Source organism: Rousettus aegyptiacus, unplaced genomic scaffold (genome assembly GCF_014176215.1).
Source record: "Rousettus aegyptiacus isolate mRouAeg1 unplaced genomic scaffold, mRouAeg1.p scaffold_m13_p_10, whole genome shotgun sequence".
NCBI lineage: Eukaryota > Metazoa > Chordata > Mammalia > Chiroptera > Pteropodidae > Rousettus > Rousettus aegyptiacus.
In genome coordinates this window covers 51,012,741-51,028,969 of record NW_023416285.1, presented here as the reverse complement: position 1 = coordinate 51,028,969, position 16,229 = coordinate 51,012,741, and the positions used below count along the sequence as shown (strand labels likewise).

Here is a 16,229-nt window from a genome sequence, read left to right as displayed (position 1 = left end):
AAGAAGATTTTTTTCTTTAAAACTCAAATAATGTGTATCATCAACAGAAGCAGAATGAATGAATGGCTGTGTACTTTACCTGTGAAAAGATTTAATTTATATTTGGGTTTAATTTCCTAACCATCACTTATAAAGAACTACCAGTGAGTTTAATATTGTCATAATCCTTTATACTAATTTATCAAATAGAATGATTTTAAGATTTAAGTGCATTAGTTCTTCTTTTATAGTGTGATTTTTCTGGAATCTGATAGATTGTTTAGCCTGAGAAAGCTTTCTGGAACTTGGTATTCAACTCTGTCCCAAGATGACAGTAGTGCTCCATGTTTCCAAGACAAACAAAATTGGTATGTCAAGGGAGGAAAGATTCCTATAAAGATTCCTATAATCTTAAAGAAACCACTGAAAAGAAGGAATGTTTATGGACATGTGGGGTGTGTGCTTGTCTGACTCAGAACTCATTCAGGAAATCCTGAGCCCTAGGTTAAAGCCTTCAGCAGAGGCCAGAAGGAACAACTGGCAGCCTGAGGTCAAGTTCTGGCTTGCCCCAAGTAGCTGGGTAAATAAAGGCTCTAAGTACTAAAAAACAACTTCTATGAGCTTTGTTTTTGCTTTTAAAATAGTTAAAAATAATAATCTCTTCATAACTCCAGTGTTCTTCATTAGTTATAAATTAGATGAGAAAGAAGACGATTTATGAACTGTACAGAAGTAAATTCTAGAAGCTCCATAAACGCTAACATTCATTCCCTAACCCCATAAGTGCCAGCATTCATTAAAAAATATTTACAAGTAGGACCCCAAGGACTCAATAAAGCTCTCACACCCAAGATCAGTCTTTACACTCCAATATTGTTTTGAGCTTGCTGTATTGGTCACTTAGCTCTATCAATATGGAACATGGAACATTAAAAAAAAAAAAAGATGTTTCTGTTCATACAGTGGTTAAAGTCATAGGTTTCAAAGAATCAGATAAACTTTGGAATAAATTCCGGCTCTATCACTTTGTGACTGTGATCTTGGGCGAGTTTCTTGACTTCACCTAACCTCATTTTCCCTTCTTAGAATAAAGATAATAACAGAATATACTTTCTAAAGTTGTTGCAGGGATGGCTTCAGAAATCTTCCATTGACCAACTCCGTGGACATTGCCTCAATGTCAGTTGTGGATCAAGTAAGTAGATAGGTAGTGCAGTTTTCACAGCAAATTGCTCTGAGACTTTGTAAGTACAAAGCGGTCTCTTATTAAGAATATTATGGGAGGAAATGGGACACAAGGGTGTGTGAGGTTGTGATTATGGGTGAAGGAAGTAAGAAAAAAATAGTATATGACACATCACAATTTTGGAGGTCATCAGCAGCAAAACAGCAATGGCAACAATGACTAAGGTTTCTTGAGCAGTGTACCAAAGGAGCGAAAGCCAGAAAGGAAGAAGTATGGCTGATCCTGTCCTTGTGAGTTCTTCCTTGTGTGTTCTACTGTGATGTCTACTCAGGACTTCCAGAAATAACTGTAGAAACATTAGGGGATGGTGGAGGTGGCAGACCTGCAGTAGCATAATAAGGGTAATCCAGAGTAACAGATGATACTGTTTTTCCTACCAACACAATAATAACAAAGTGGATCACCTTTGATGCTCCACTCCATATCCCCTCTGCTTATCAATGAGCTCCACAGTGGCAATGTGCAACATCTATTCCTGCTGACAGTTTCCCAACTCAAGCTCCTCTCTCCTTCTCATTTTCTTCTTGAAATCTCTCTCCATTTAGGCGTGGGGAGGAGGAAATGGAAGAGAGTATTTGCTCAGTTCACATGCAGGATGGCCTGTGATTTAATGCCCTCAAAGACAACCTTCACTGAGGGGCAGGAGTTAGTGGAATAATTTTCTATTTTCTAGTTCTCTTTAGTTAGACAGTTCTATCTACATCTACATCTATATTACCTATATCTGAATTCATATCTACACACTTTCCACTTCTCTATTATGTCTACATTCTCTTTTAAAGCCTCAAACATATTTATAATAGCTATTTTATAATCCCTGTCTATTAATTCTATCATTCTGTCATTTCTGAGCCTATTTCTATTGAATGATTTTTTCCCTCTGATGCTGGGTCACACTTTTCTATTTGGCATATGTTGCAATTTTTGGTTGAGTGCAGGAAATTTTGAATCGTGTTAATGAGTATTGAGGTTTTGTTTTCTTCCTTTAGAGTCTTGATTTCTGTTCTGGCAGTAAATTAAGTTACTAGAACATCAGTTAGATATTTTTGAGACTTGTTTTTAAGCTGTGTTAGGGTGGTCTAGAGAGAGTCCTGTGCCCTACGGCTGCACTACTACGTCATATCCCTTCTGTGTCCTTACGGAATACCTTGAATACTCACAAGTTCTCTCAACTTTAACAAGACAGACCTTAATTATCTCCCCACTCCACATGAAGTCTAAGAATTTCTCAGCTTACAGATCTCTGGCCACTTTCTTCCTGACCTTACAGAGTTTCACCCTATACATGTGTGACCTTGTGTTGATCACAGAGGACCAATGGGATTGGGAGATTTGTGGAGCACTATTTTCCTGCACAGATGTCTCCTTTCTGGACCTCTACTCCATAACTTACAGTCACATCAGTTCCCCTAAATTCAAATCTGTGTCTCCTGAACTCAACAAAACCACTATGCTCTGCTTGGGGTCTCCCTCCCTGCACAGTTGTCCAGAGCTGATCCACAAAAGGTAGGGGTGATCACGGACTTAACCTTATTTGTTTCCTTTTCTCAGGGTCCCTAGTCTTTTGTTCCCTGTTGTCTAAAATCAGTCGTTTCATATATTTTGTTGAGTTTTTTAGTTTATCGCATAAAGTCATGACTGTTTTCTTTTACTCCAACATGACTGTAAATGCAGGTCTTGGTGGTATAACTCTGAGGAACGCTTTGCAAGTTTTTTCCAGAGGTTCTATAACAAGATTAAGTTCTTATTACTTACATTGATCTTATATATAACATAGACTTTATTAGCTTTTTTCTCTTCACTGCCCTACATTCCCCTGCTTCCTCACTTGTTTTTCTTATAATCATCTCCAAGATAAGTAACTGCACACAGCCTTTGTATCAGAATCTGCTTTCAGAAGAACTCAAACTTGGTCCCTTGAATTCTCCAGAAGTTAAATCTCAAGGCTGAGACTCTTGTACTCTTGTATTACTATTTTATCAAGGAATATAATACCAGAGAATATGGAGAGAGGGAAATATGAAGTGGAGAGGGAAGAGTGATAACTAAAAGGAATGTGCATAACCACAACCATGCTGGCCGTCGCTAAGTACAAATGAGTTCTTCACTCCCCAAGAGGCTATTGTGAGTGTTTCCCTTCTTATTCTGAAGAAATCATGAAATCAACTCAAATCAAGAAATTATAGTTGCCGGATTTACATTAGAGAGTGATAAATCATCCAAACAGCCATTGATTTTTCTTTCTTGGCTGAACTTAAAGTTGTATCCATAAGGCTCTAAAGTGGGTGTGGGGGTACGGGGGGAACACTTTACCAAACCAACATCTAGGAACTTATTTTCACCTGTGAAGAGAACGATACCTCTACTGACCTTTTGTCCTCCAAATGAAAATGATAAATACTTTTTTTAAAGGCAAGAGATAGTTGGAATTGTACCTTTTGCTTCCAACAGTTTTCTGAAGAAAAAAACCCACATAGTTTGTAGAGGAATAAACAAGTCAAATGTTAAAACCAGGAACTGATCTTTTAGCAGCCAGGCAGGGGTTTTATTTGAAACCTGAGAAATCACACAATAAATTATTTCTTTCATTTTACAGATGGAAATGTGGAGGCTCGGAGATCACTAAGGAATTATCAAATGTCATAGACTAGAACTCAGCTTTCTGATATTTAGATCATTCTGATAATTGCCAAACAGGATTATTAGCTTGAATCTTGGACTGGCTCTAGGATTGGCTTTCTAAAATTTGTAAAACCTGTCTCAGAGTACTAATTAATAACTAATAGCCCATTCATATCATAGCAACTGTAGGGTAGTCTAAAGGAAATATGATGAATATCATGGCCAAAGAATTTGAAGAAAAAATGAGTTCGACCACTTTGAATGATCTGCTAAGTTACTCTATCAGTTAGCTATTGTCTCCTCAAAATGTAGTGCCTTAAAATAGCAACCTTTTTATTTTAGTTCATGACCCTGTACATCATCATTTTGGGTTAGGCGTTGCAACAACTGGGCTGGGCTCAAGTGGGTGGTTTTACTGATGGTCTCTACTGGAATCACTTTTGTGGCCATAGTCACCTGGTGATGAGCAAGACTGCCTCACTCACATGTCTGATGAATGAGCTTTGGTCTCTTCTTATGGTAGAAGCAGCATTTCAAGAGGGCAAGAGTGGATGCTCCTTGTTATTTGCAGTTTTGACCTGCAGTACTCACATTACTTCTATCACATCTAGTTGGCCAAAGCAACTCATAAGGTCAGCACAAAGTCAAGGGATTTGGGAAATATATTTCACACCTTGAAATGATTAGCGGCTATTTTAAATCTTTCTGGTATATTCCATTTCCTCGTCTATAAGATAGACACATCCCTTATAAGATTTTCAGATAATATACAAAAAGTTCATAGAAGTGTGTTGACAGAAAGCAGAACTCAATAAATGATAATTACCATTATCACATTATGTTGTATCTCTGATAATGTAGATAAATGTTTTGAAGAATGAAATACAAGATTACAACAAAAAGTGGAATTTTTTTTAGTGACTTGCATGTTTGTATGTCTCAGGCTGTGTGAAATTTCAACTAATAAAATAGGTTGTCTATAAAAATTTAGAAACTGACAGTCCGAGCATTTTAAACAATCTAGATCTAACTGTAAATCAATTCTGCTCCAGATATGGCATAGATTTTAGTGAGTCTAGAATTAGAGACCCAATTTTGATAAGGAAGATTCCTGGACATTTTATCACCATCTGTTTAACACACTCCTTAACAGCTATGATGATGTCCTGAGCTTGTTTTAAAGTTTTGAAAAACTAAGTTATTTTAAGTCTTTCAGCACTTGGTTATCTTATCTTTGTGTATTTTCTTATAATAATAATAATTAATAATAATACGTATGCATATTGCTAGCACAACATTTCGTGACCTCAACTTAGTACGAAAGGAAAATGAGACTAAAAGAAATTAAGGTTATGTATGATTAGTGTTTCTAACTTATTTTCAGTTTTTTGGTTTGTATAAAGGCAAAGATCTGATCAGTCAACTGGATGTTGTCAAGTTATTAAAATTTACTTTATTTTGAGATTGAAATAACTTTTTCCCCATTTCTTTAATATGCCAAGATCAATGCATTAGTCTGTCCAGATTGCTGTAAGAAAATACTGTGGAGTGGGTGGCTTATAAGCAACAGAAGTTTATTTATCCCAATTTTGAAGGCTGGAAGATCAGAAAGCCAGGATGGTCAAATGAGGGTCCTCTTCTGGGTTTCAGAATAGTCACTGTATCCTCATTCAACAGAAGTCCTTTGGGGTTTCTTCATATGACATTAACTTACTCATTGATAAGGGCTCCACTCTTCATGACCTAATCAACTCCTTCACTTTGGGCATTTAAATTCTACCATGTGAATTTCAGGGAGAAACAAACATTCAGATCATAGCTACTCTTGACAAAACTGTGCCTCTTTGCATACTTCTCTGTTTAGAATGTTGGTCAGCCTTTTGTTACAATGTGCTTTCTTTCATCTTTAACAATTTAGATGTCACCTTCCCTGCGAAGTCTCCCCACCTCCTCACATCCAAGTCTTCCCTCCTCTGTCTCTAGGATGCCTCAGGTACCCACCTAGTATAACACAGATCATTTAATTTAAGCTGCTTACATGTCTGTCTCTCTAAATAGGCTGTGAACTTCTCAAGAGCAAAAACTCAATTTTTATTCTTTTTTTTTTTTTTGGCTTCTTTTTTGTGAATTTCTTGTAATACTGGTTTGGTGATGATGAATTCCTTTAGCTTTTTCTTGTCTGGGAAGCTCTTAATCTGTCTTTTGATTCTAAATGATAGCTTTTCTGGGTAATGTAATCTTGGTTGTAGGTCCTTGTTTTTCATCACATTGAATATTTCATGGCAGTCTTATGGGAGCTCCTCTGAAGGTAACTAATGGCTTTTCTCTAGGTACTTTTAAGATTCTCCCTTTGTCTTTAACTTTGGCATTTTATTTATGATGTTTCTTAGTGTGGGCCTCTTTAGGTTCATCTTGTTTGGGACTCTCTGAGCTTCCTGGGTTTGTACACTTATTTCCTTCACCAGGTTAGGAAAGTTTTCCATTATTATTTTTCCAAATAGGTTTTTAATTTCTTGCTATCTCTCCTCTCTTTCTAATACTCTATGATGCAAATGTTGATATACTTAATGTTATCCCAGAGGACCCTTAAACTGTCCTCAGTTTTTTGGATTCTTTTTCCTTGTTGCTATTCTGATTGGGTGTTTTCTGTTACATTATCTTTCAAATCACTGTTTCAATCTCTGTTTCATCTAATCTACTGTTGAGTTCTTATAATATACTCTTTACTTCAGTTTTTCTGTTCTTCATTTTTGCCTGTTTTTTAAAAAATGTTTTCTATCACTATTTTTATGTTTCCTATCTCTTTGTGGAAGTTTTTACTGAGATCATTGAGCATCCTTATAACTAGTGTTTTGAACTCTGTGTTTGGTAGATTGCTTGTCTCCATTTTGTTTTAGTTCTTTTTCTGGAGTTTTGTTCTGTTTTGTTCCCATTTTGGATGCCTCTCTGTGTTTATTTTTATCTATTAGGTAGAGCTACTATGTCCCCTGGTCTTAGTAGAGTGGTCTTACATAGCAGGTGTCCTGTAGGGCCCAGTGGTGCAGTCTCCCTGGTCACCTAAGCTGGGTGCTCCAAGTATGTCCCTTGTGTTGGCCATATGTCCCCTCCTGTTGTAGTTGAGCCTCGGCTACTGTTTATACATCAGTGGGAGGGATTGGTCCTAAGGCTGATTGTTTGTGAGGACTGACCATGACTACAGTGGAGGAGCTGTTATACAGGGGCTGATCCTATGGAGCAGAATTTGCTTTAGCGAAACTCTGATGCCTGCTGAGTCTGTTTTTTGGGTGTGTCTTTCGTGGAAGTAGTTGGATGGTGCTCTCTTGTGATCTGAAGCTGGCCACCAGGTGTATTGGTTCTGGGGTCTCTTTGGAGGAGCTCTGTTGCAGGCCAAGTTCAGCCACTGTCTGTGCCCTGCCCAGGACCATTTGGTATGAGCTACAAAGCAATCCGCAGACAATTTCCACTTGTGCTGGGCTTTGAAGTGCCTGGAAAAGGCTAAGGTTAAAAATTGAGGCTGCTACCTCTAGTGCCAAGCTTGGAGATGCTTGGCAAGAGGTACCAGGAATGCCAAGGCCAGATGCTGCTTGTTTAGGGATTGTGAACTTCTAAGAGATTTTAGGAAAGTCCTCAGCATGAACCAAGAAAAGTTGTTTGCATGAAAAAGCATCTGGAAGTGTTTTGAGTGGTCCTGCAAATTGAGTAGGGGAGGGTCTCAGGGAATTACCAGAGTGGAGCAAATGATGTTAGACAAGCTGATGAAGACTCAGATATGGCACCCACTGGTGCATGCATGCATGCTGTGTGTGTAGAGGTTCCAAAAAGGAAGAATGGCTCTGTCAGCACTTCTACTTGGCATAGAGTTGTTCCTCCGATCTTCACCCTGATGTCAGACAATTCAGTTCCTCCCCTTATGTCTCTGGCAATTTTGAAGCTGCTGCCCTAGCACCAGAGCTCAGAGCATGAGTCTATCAGCTAGTAAGTTCATGCACAGGCCCTTTTGGAGGAACGCCTGGGACTTCAGCAGCCCTTCGTCTCATTCAGCCACAATCTCCACTATTTTTCACAGCCAGAAGTTATAAGGACTTCTCTTCACAGACCTGGAAACTTGGGCTTGGGAGCCTGGTGTGAGACCGGGACTTCTCACTCTTCAAGGGAACCTCTACAGTTGAAACATTTTTCTCAATTCTCAACTGCCACACTTGGGTATGGGACCAGCCCCTTCCATATTTCCAGTCCTCATACCAGAGCCGATATAGCTTCTTACTCTCAGTTATAGGACTTCTGTTCAACAAGACTTCAAGTAGCTCTCTATGATGGTTGTTCTGTAGCTTAGTTGTAATTTTGATGCGATCATGAGAGGAGGCAAGTACAGTGTTTACCTATTATTCTACGGTCTTGACTGGAACCTCAATTTTTATTCTTTAAATGCCTAGCATAAGCGTATTTAAAGGCTCTGGTAGGTAATAGATGCTCAATGAGAATAGCAAAAAAAGAGACCAACTTTAGACTTTATCAGCCCTTCAGTAATCACTGATTCTTCAGTTAAATGCTGTGGGTTGAAATATGTTCTCCTCTCAAATTCATCAGTTAACATTCTAACCTCCAGTATCTCATTTGAAGATAGTCTTTACAGAGGTGACCAAATTAAAGTGAGGTTGTTAAGATGGACCCTAAACCAATATGTCTATGCTCTTATAAAAAAGGAGAAATTCAAAGACATACACCCAGGGAAAATACCGTGTGAAACTGAAGATCACCATATGCCAGCCAAGGGGAGAGACTTGGAACAGCAAACTTCCTCACAGTCTTAAGAAAGAAACAACCTTGCCAACGCCTTGATTTGAGACTTCTAGCTCCAGAACTGTGATGCAAAAATTTTTGTTGTTTAACCCACCCACTCTATGGTACTTTGTTAGCAGCTTTAAAAAAATAATAAAAATGCTTTAATGTTTGATTTGTTAATTCTTCAGACTCCACCAAAAAAAAAAAAAAAAAAAAAAAAACGTGCTCAGCATGGGATAATTAAGGTCACTTATAAATCTTAAGAAAAAAATTGAGCTCATAAGCTCCTAAGCCACTTTCAAGCCCATTGAAAATGCTGTCTTCAAACCAAAAATAAACGGTAGTTTGCTCTTCTTGACAGGACAAGGGTTATTGTAGTCTGAACTATAGTTCCTTTGTATGGCATCTATGCTGTAAGTATAGTTAGAGTTTGGCAGATTCTATTATGACCTTGAGTGAGATTATGAAAATAGGCATCAAAGCCAAAAGCAAATATTTGTGGAGGAAAATCATCTTAATTTCCTACTTTTCACAAATATGACCTTTGAAAAGATATTTAGACGTTCTTATGATTCCATTCTGTAAGTCACCGTTAACTGCAACTGGTAGTTACAAAGTTTCACTCTCCAGGAAAGAATAGGTTCTTTACTCTATTCAACAAATTCACCTCATCTAGCTCCAATTCCCAACTTAAACAAAGCTTGAAAAACAAGTTCAGTGTCCTTATTGGCTCGTTAATGATAAACATGCTATTTGATAAGCTGTTCCTTCCATTCTTCAGTGTGAGGAGAACGCAAGAACAACAAAACTTCTCAGGGTTACCGTGAGCACGTAAAAGAGGGCTGCAGTGTTGATTCCACCATTCAGACAAGGATCAGAGTCAAGCATAGACATGGCTGCTGGGAGCTCACGAACGCTCCTGCTGGCTGCCCTTGTCCTGGGCATCTTCGGTAAGCCAAACATGGCTTTGTCTTTCCTTATAGGCACTGGAAAAATTCAGAAAATGTTCCCGATCTAATGAGATTATATTTGATACTAGGAAAAATGTAGAAACTGTCAATCAATACTTACTCAGAACATACATTTACATTGTGGAATGTCAAAGAGTTTCTAGTTAAGCTAATTTTTGAAAATCGGTTTAACTTCCTAGACATATCTGACTGTAAGAATCTGTGTTTTTCTTATTAGAGATGATAGCGGGAACATTATTGCAAATAAGCTAAGGGTGTTTATTTTAACGATGGTAGGCAAATAGAAATCAACACCTTCGACTGAAGGAATTCACACAAATCTTTATGTTTACAACTTTTTATAAATGGAAATCAAGTAGACTTTACTATTCAATAAGCTATCTCATTGCCCATACATACCTTTAAGCAATGAATTATTGATCTAGTTTAATTACCAGTTTCTCAAACATAGTACATGCTCAGTAATGTTCGTTGGTCATCATAATAGCAGATGATTAAATTCGTGTGATTGTCTTCCTGAATATTTTTGTCAGTACTTACCTTGTATGTCAAGTGTCCTGCTGCACTGATTTCAGGTTTTGGGTCAAGAATTAAGCATCATGATTGTCTTAGTCCTTACTCAAAGTTTTCTTATTCTTTTTTCACTCAGATGATCCCTGTGAGAGCCAAGAGTTACGATGTCAGTGTGTTCAGACATATTCTAACTTTATTCATCCCATATTCTTTGAAAATATTCAGTTGATACCTGAAGGTCCCCACTGCAGAAGAAAAGAAGTTATGTAAGTAGTGAAGATGTGGGAGAGAATGGAAGCCTCTAATACTGGACTTCTCTTTTTTTCTTAAGTTTTCCCCAGTTGTATTGTAATATAATTGACATGCATTACTGTATAAGTTTAAGGCATGCAGTTTAATGATATGAAATGATTACGTGATAAGTTTAGTGTCCATTATCTCATATCGATATACTACATATACGCATAGATACAAAAAACACATATAGATACAATAAAATGAATAAGCAAAGAAAGGAAAAGTATATTTTTTCCTTGTGATGAGAATTCTTAAGATCTACTCTCTTAACAACTTTCATATATATATATATGAAATATATATATTACATATATCACAGAGCTATGTTAACTGTAATCAACGTGTTGCACATCACTTCACTTGTCTTTATTTCTCTTATAACTAGAAGCTTGTACATTTTAACCATCTTCCTTCAATTCCCCCTCCTCTTCCTACCACACTCTCTACCTCTGATAACTACAAATCTGATTTCTTTTTCTATGAGTTCTTCTTTGTAAATAGATTCCACAGATGAGTGACATCATACAGTATTTGTCTTTCTCTGCCTGACATTTCACTTAACATAATTCCCTCAAGGTTCATCCATGTTGCCACATGTGGCAGGATATCCTTGTATATTTTTTTATGGTTGAATACTACTCCATTATATAGACATATCACATGTTCTTTATCCATTCATCTATTGATGAACACTTAGGTTATTTCCATGTATGGGCTATTGTAAATGATGCTGCTATGAAAACGGGGTACGGATATCCTTTTGTTAGTGTTTTTGTTTTCTTTGAATATATTCCCAGAACAGCAATTGCTAGATTATGTGGTACTTCTATTTTGATTATTTTGATGACCTTCCATACTGGTTTCAATAGTGACTGTACCAGTTTACAATCCCACCAACAGAGTCCAAGTGTTCCTTTACCTCCACATCTTTGCCATCATTTGTTATCTCTTGTCATTTTGATGATAGCCATGCTAATAGGTATGAGATAATACCTCATTGTAGTTTTGATTTGCATTTCCCCAATGACTGGTGATATTGAGCACCTTCACATGTCTGTTGGCCATTCATATATTTTCTTTGGATAAGGTCTATTCAGGTCTTCCTAGTACTAGCCTTTTCAAAGCTGGCATTTACAGACAAAATGCACTAGATTGAGAGTACAGATGACCAGAGCTCTGAGCATTATTTCTCAGCAGTATGGGAAGATAATTGCCCAGTGTCAGGGCTTTCATTTCTGAAAACATTATGTACCTCTGTAAAAATAGTAAAAATGAAAAGCTCTCAAATAAAAACATGGTTAGGGTGTGAATCTTTCTGAGTGGACTTTGAAGTAAATATGTACAATAAACAAAGATCTCTGTAAGGATACATGAATTATTCTTGATTGTCTGGAAATCCCTTTGTTACCCATAGAAATACACAATATTTTCAATATACCTAGTGGCTCTGGAGGCTGCCTGACAACCTTTCTGAAGCATCAGCCCAAATATAGAGCTTAGAGGCTATGGAGAATACTGCCTTTTAATGAAACTTTATTCTATTGTAAACTATATGATAATGCATGTGGTTTAAATTGCTCATTGCTAAGCAACACATTACCACAACTTAGTGGCTTAAAATAAATCTCTTTATTATCTTAGAGTTCTGCAGGTTAGCAGTTGAGGCAGCTAGACTGGATTCTCTGCTTAGGGTTCTTTCCTTCTTTCTTTTATTCCTTCTTCCTTCCTTCCTTCTTTCTTTTCTCTTTCTTTAATTGAGATATAATTAATACATAATGTTGTGTATGTTTTAGGTATGCAATGCATTGGTTTGAGACATTTATATATTGCAATATGATTAGTACTGTAGTGTGAGCTAACACCTCTATGATGTCACATAATTTGCCTAATTACTTTTTTTTTTTTTAATGGCAAGAACATTTAGGATTTTATAAGGAGCTAAAGTCAGAGTGTCAGCTAGGCTGAAGCCTTATTTAGGGGCTCTGGGAAGGAATCCACTTGCAAGATTATTTGTTGCTGGCTGAATTAAGTTCTTTGCAGTTATAGGACTGAGTATCCATATTCTTGCTAGTATTGGCCCAGGGTCACTGTCAGCTACTCGAAGTTGCTTTTGAATCTGCATCTCTTTGAATTGATCTCATGCTTCAAATCTCTCTTACTTCCTCTTTTACTGCCATCCAGAGACAAGTCCCTGTTTTTAGGGACCAGCGATTACATTAAGCCCACCCAAATAATCACATTTTACTTTAATTTAGTCAACTGATTAGTAACCTTAACTACGTCTGCAAAATATCTTTGGCCATGTAATGGGACATACTTATGGGTGTAATGTCTCATCATGTTCACACTCCAGGAGATTAGGGAGGAAAACCTGGTGGGCCTTCTTAGAATTCTACCTAGCATGCATACAAAAAGAGTGTATAAATACATATCTGTACAGTGTAAAAGGCAACAATAAAATAAATACCTGCTCACTTGATACCCTGGCCATCATCTAGACTATAATTAGTACATCAGAAACCTCCACATGTGAACTCTTGTTATAGGCTGAATTCTTTCCTGTTTCAATTAGTAAGTCCAATACCTCAGAATTTGCCAGTTCAGAGGCAAGGTCTTTAAAGAGATAATTAAGGTTAAATGAGGTCACAAGGGTGAGGCCTAATCCAATATAACTGGTGTCCTTCTAAGACAGAGAAACAAGTAGAATGTGTGCACACAGAGAAAAGGCCCTAAAAAGCCCAAAAAAGACACTATTAGAAGACAGCCATATGCAAGTTGAGAGACTTCAGAAGAAACAAAATCTCCCTTCCCATTGAACTGCTATTCTCCATAACTGTGAAACAATAAGTTTCTGTTTTTTAAGGAACCCAGCCTGTGTTATATTGTTATATACAGCAAACTAACACACCTCTCAAATCATATACACAACTGCCTCCAAGAAGTGACTACCATTTTAGACTATATTACCTCTTGCTTTTTAAAAATTCTATTAATACCAATGTATAAGACCTAAAACAATTATTATTTATTTTGTCTCTGCTATGGACTGACTGTATTTCTGCCCCCCAAATTTATATGCCGAAATCCTAAGCCCCAATTGATGGTATTAGAAGATAGAGCCTTTGGGTGGTGATTAGGTCATGAGGGTGGAGCCCTCATGAATAAGATTAATGTGGTAATAAAAAAACTTCAGAGAGCTCCCTCTCCCTTTTCGCCATGTGAGGACACAGTGTGAAGATAGTTTTGTATGAACCAGGAAATAAGTCCTCAGCAGATATTGAATATGCCAGCACTCTGTTCTTGATCTTCCCAGCCTTCAGAATTGTATTGATAATTTGCTAAGGAGCTATTATTATATTATTATTATAATATATTTTTTTCATAACCGGAAATTAAATCGTATAAACCTGGAAATGTATACTATAGTTCAGAGTGTGGTAAAGTGATCTGTTACTCAGGTAAAGACCTTCAAAAAGTGGAGTTTTGTGGTTCTGTAAAGTCCAGGTGACAACTACAGAATTAATTTAAATAAGTAATTTAAGCTCTTCCTGTCTCTCCTAGTAATAAATAAGGCTTAATGACGGCCTAAAAACTTACAAAATTAGTGTAGATATAATAATAAAGAATAGATAGTAAGTGGTTGATAACTGGCAGCCTGGAAGATATTATACAGATTTTCCAGAATCTAGCACCATAACTTTCACATTGTAAAGACCAATGAATGTTTGCTAATTAGTCGATAACTCAAAAACCTCTAAGTAAATGTATTATTCTTTAGCTGATTAAAAATAATTTAGTTATGCACACTGATGTGACTAAACATCCTGTTCTAATAATATGGTTAATGCAGTTTGAGGAGATCATGTGTTCATTCTAAGCATATGCATTTCCTATTGCAGAAATTCTAATGAATAAATTCAAAGCATTATTAAGCTGACCAAAAAAAATTTAAAGAAGTTTTTATTTAACCAAAATACTCTCTTCTTTTCAGAGTCACATTAAGAAATGGGAAATTAGTTTGTTTGGATCCTGAGGCGAAATGGGTGATGACTATTATCAAAAAGATTAAGGACAGGTACAGTTAATACCAGAGATTTTCATGTTCCTGTTCTTGCTTTTTTTTTCTTTTAATTAAATAGGTATTTGAAAATATATAGACTGTGCTATGAATTAGAATAAAATTACAGTAAGATTAGAATAAGTCTATACCAGAGAATCTAAAAGCAGAGCCACTAGACCAGCAAAATTAGTATCACCTGGCGATTTGCCAGAGATGCACATTTTCAGGCTTCACCTCAAACCTACTGAATCAGAAATGCTGAGGATGGACCCAATGGTCTGTTTTAATAAGCCCACTAGGTGATTCTGATGCACTCTCAAGTTTGAGAATCACTAGTTCACACCTATTTAACACAATATCCAAGTCGACCTATGATATAAATGTCCTCATTGAATATGAAAGTGATTTAAAATTATTAGAAACTGTTTTATGCAGATCAGCAAGGCAGGCAATAGACCCATTTTATGAAAGAAATTTTTTTTATTTTTAAAAATCTCACCTTTGAAAAAAATTATTTCTGACAATATTTCTAAAAACTGAACTCCAAATGGAATTTGCAAGTTGGTAAATGGAGCAGGCGTAATGAGGACTAGCAAGTGATGATGTATCTGTGTTAACTTCTGAAAGATAAAGATTCTTTTTTGTTTTAGATTTTTGTTCTAGCAGTGGTAGAGGGAAGAGGTAACCACTTTTAATTGAAAAAAAAAAAAACTTTGTGGATTTTTTTAAATTGAAAAATATAAATGAAAACAAATAAGGGTACGTGAAGCTTATGATTCACCTGAGGCTCACCTTGGCAGTTGAGCGATGTAATGTGCAGGGAGGAGCTTGGGCTTTTTTAGTCCCATTGGTATAGTTTAGTGTTCCAAATCCACCATCTATAAATTATTTCATTCTAGATAACTCCCTTAACAATGTGGGTTACATGCTTTCATTTGTTCTTACTTTGTTCTATCATGGGAGAAGTAGTAATAATACATGTAAAGTGTTTAATTATGGATATGATTAATTTTCAGTTTACCAAATAATGGACTTTTTCTTTATTCTTCAGTCGTTGTGTTTTCCTTACAAGGGATACATGGGTAATCCTGTGTATCCACATATCCACAGTTGTATGTCACTCTGCTTGTATCGTAGTGCTGCTCACTGATGGCCACCCAAGGAACATCACATCCTATGGACATCAGGAGCCCTTGGTTTCATCGTCAGCTTGGACATCCTCCAGAATTTCCTTTGAAATTTATGCTACTTTAAGACTAGAATGAACTGCTCTCTCTACTTATTCTGGAGACTTAAGGATTGTTTTCAATCAGAAGTAATGAGAAAAAAGTGATGAAATTTCCATTATGTAGGAAGGATAGTCCTCAGAGCTGTTAGGCTCAATGTATCTTAACAGACTCTACCTCCTCCATGCTGTCTTCTAGCATCTTTTAGTCGACTTAACTTTCTAGACAGCTATGGCATTTGATCACTGTTTTTCTTTGTACTCCATCCTTTGATATCATCCTTAATATCATCAGCATGTTTTATTATTATTATTATTATTATTATTATATTATCAATTTATCAACACTCCAGTTTCTTGATTGCTCAAACTTTTAAGTTCCAAAGGCCTTAATACCCACCCCATTTTAGTTACCCATAATCTGGGTTCTCAGTATAAAGTAAGATTGTTTATGCAATGCAATATTTATGTGTATGTGAGTGTGTGTGTGTGTGTGTGTGTGTATGTGTGTATGCCTTATTGTTGAATTGTACA

General features: G+C 36.6%; 1 protein-coding gene across 1 annotated transcript; it reads left to right on the top strand.

The window, feature by feature from the left end:
• The first annotated feature begins 9,520 nt into the window (after nucleotides 1-9,520).
• On the top strand, nucleotides 9,521-15,735 carry LOC107515317 (C-X-C motif chemokine 15-like). Its single transcript, XM_016154009.2, has 4 exons — nucleotides 9,521-9,579; nucleotides 10,250-10,379; nucleotides 14,402-14,485; nucleotides 15,608-15,735. Exons 1-4 carry the CDS (start codon nucleotides 9,522-9,524, stop codon nucleotides 15,618-15,620), a joined length of 285 nt encoding a protein of 94 aa, XP_016009495.1. The 5' UTR covers nucleotide 9,521; the 3' UTR covers nucleotides 15,621-15,735.
• The last annotated feature ends 494 nt before the right edge of the window (nucleotides 15,736-16,229 follow it).

Coding starts and splice junctions, on each gene's coding strand:
- LOC107515317 (XM_016154009.2), top strand. CDS start 9,522: ATGGCTGCTGGGAGCTCACGAACGCTCCTGCTGGCTGCCCTTGTCCTG. Junction 9,580..10,249: donor CCTTGTCCTGGGCATCTTCG/GTAAGCCAAACA, acceptor TTTTTCACTCAG/ATGATCCCTGTGAGAGCCAA. Junction 10,380..14,401: donor TGCAGAAGAAAAGAAGTTAT/GTAAGTAGTGAA, acceptor TCTTCTTTTCAG/AGTCACATTAAGAAATGGGA.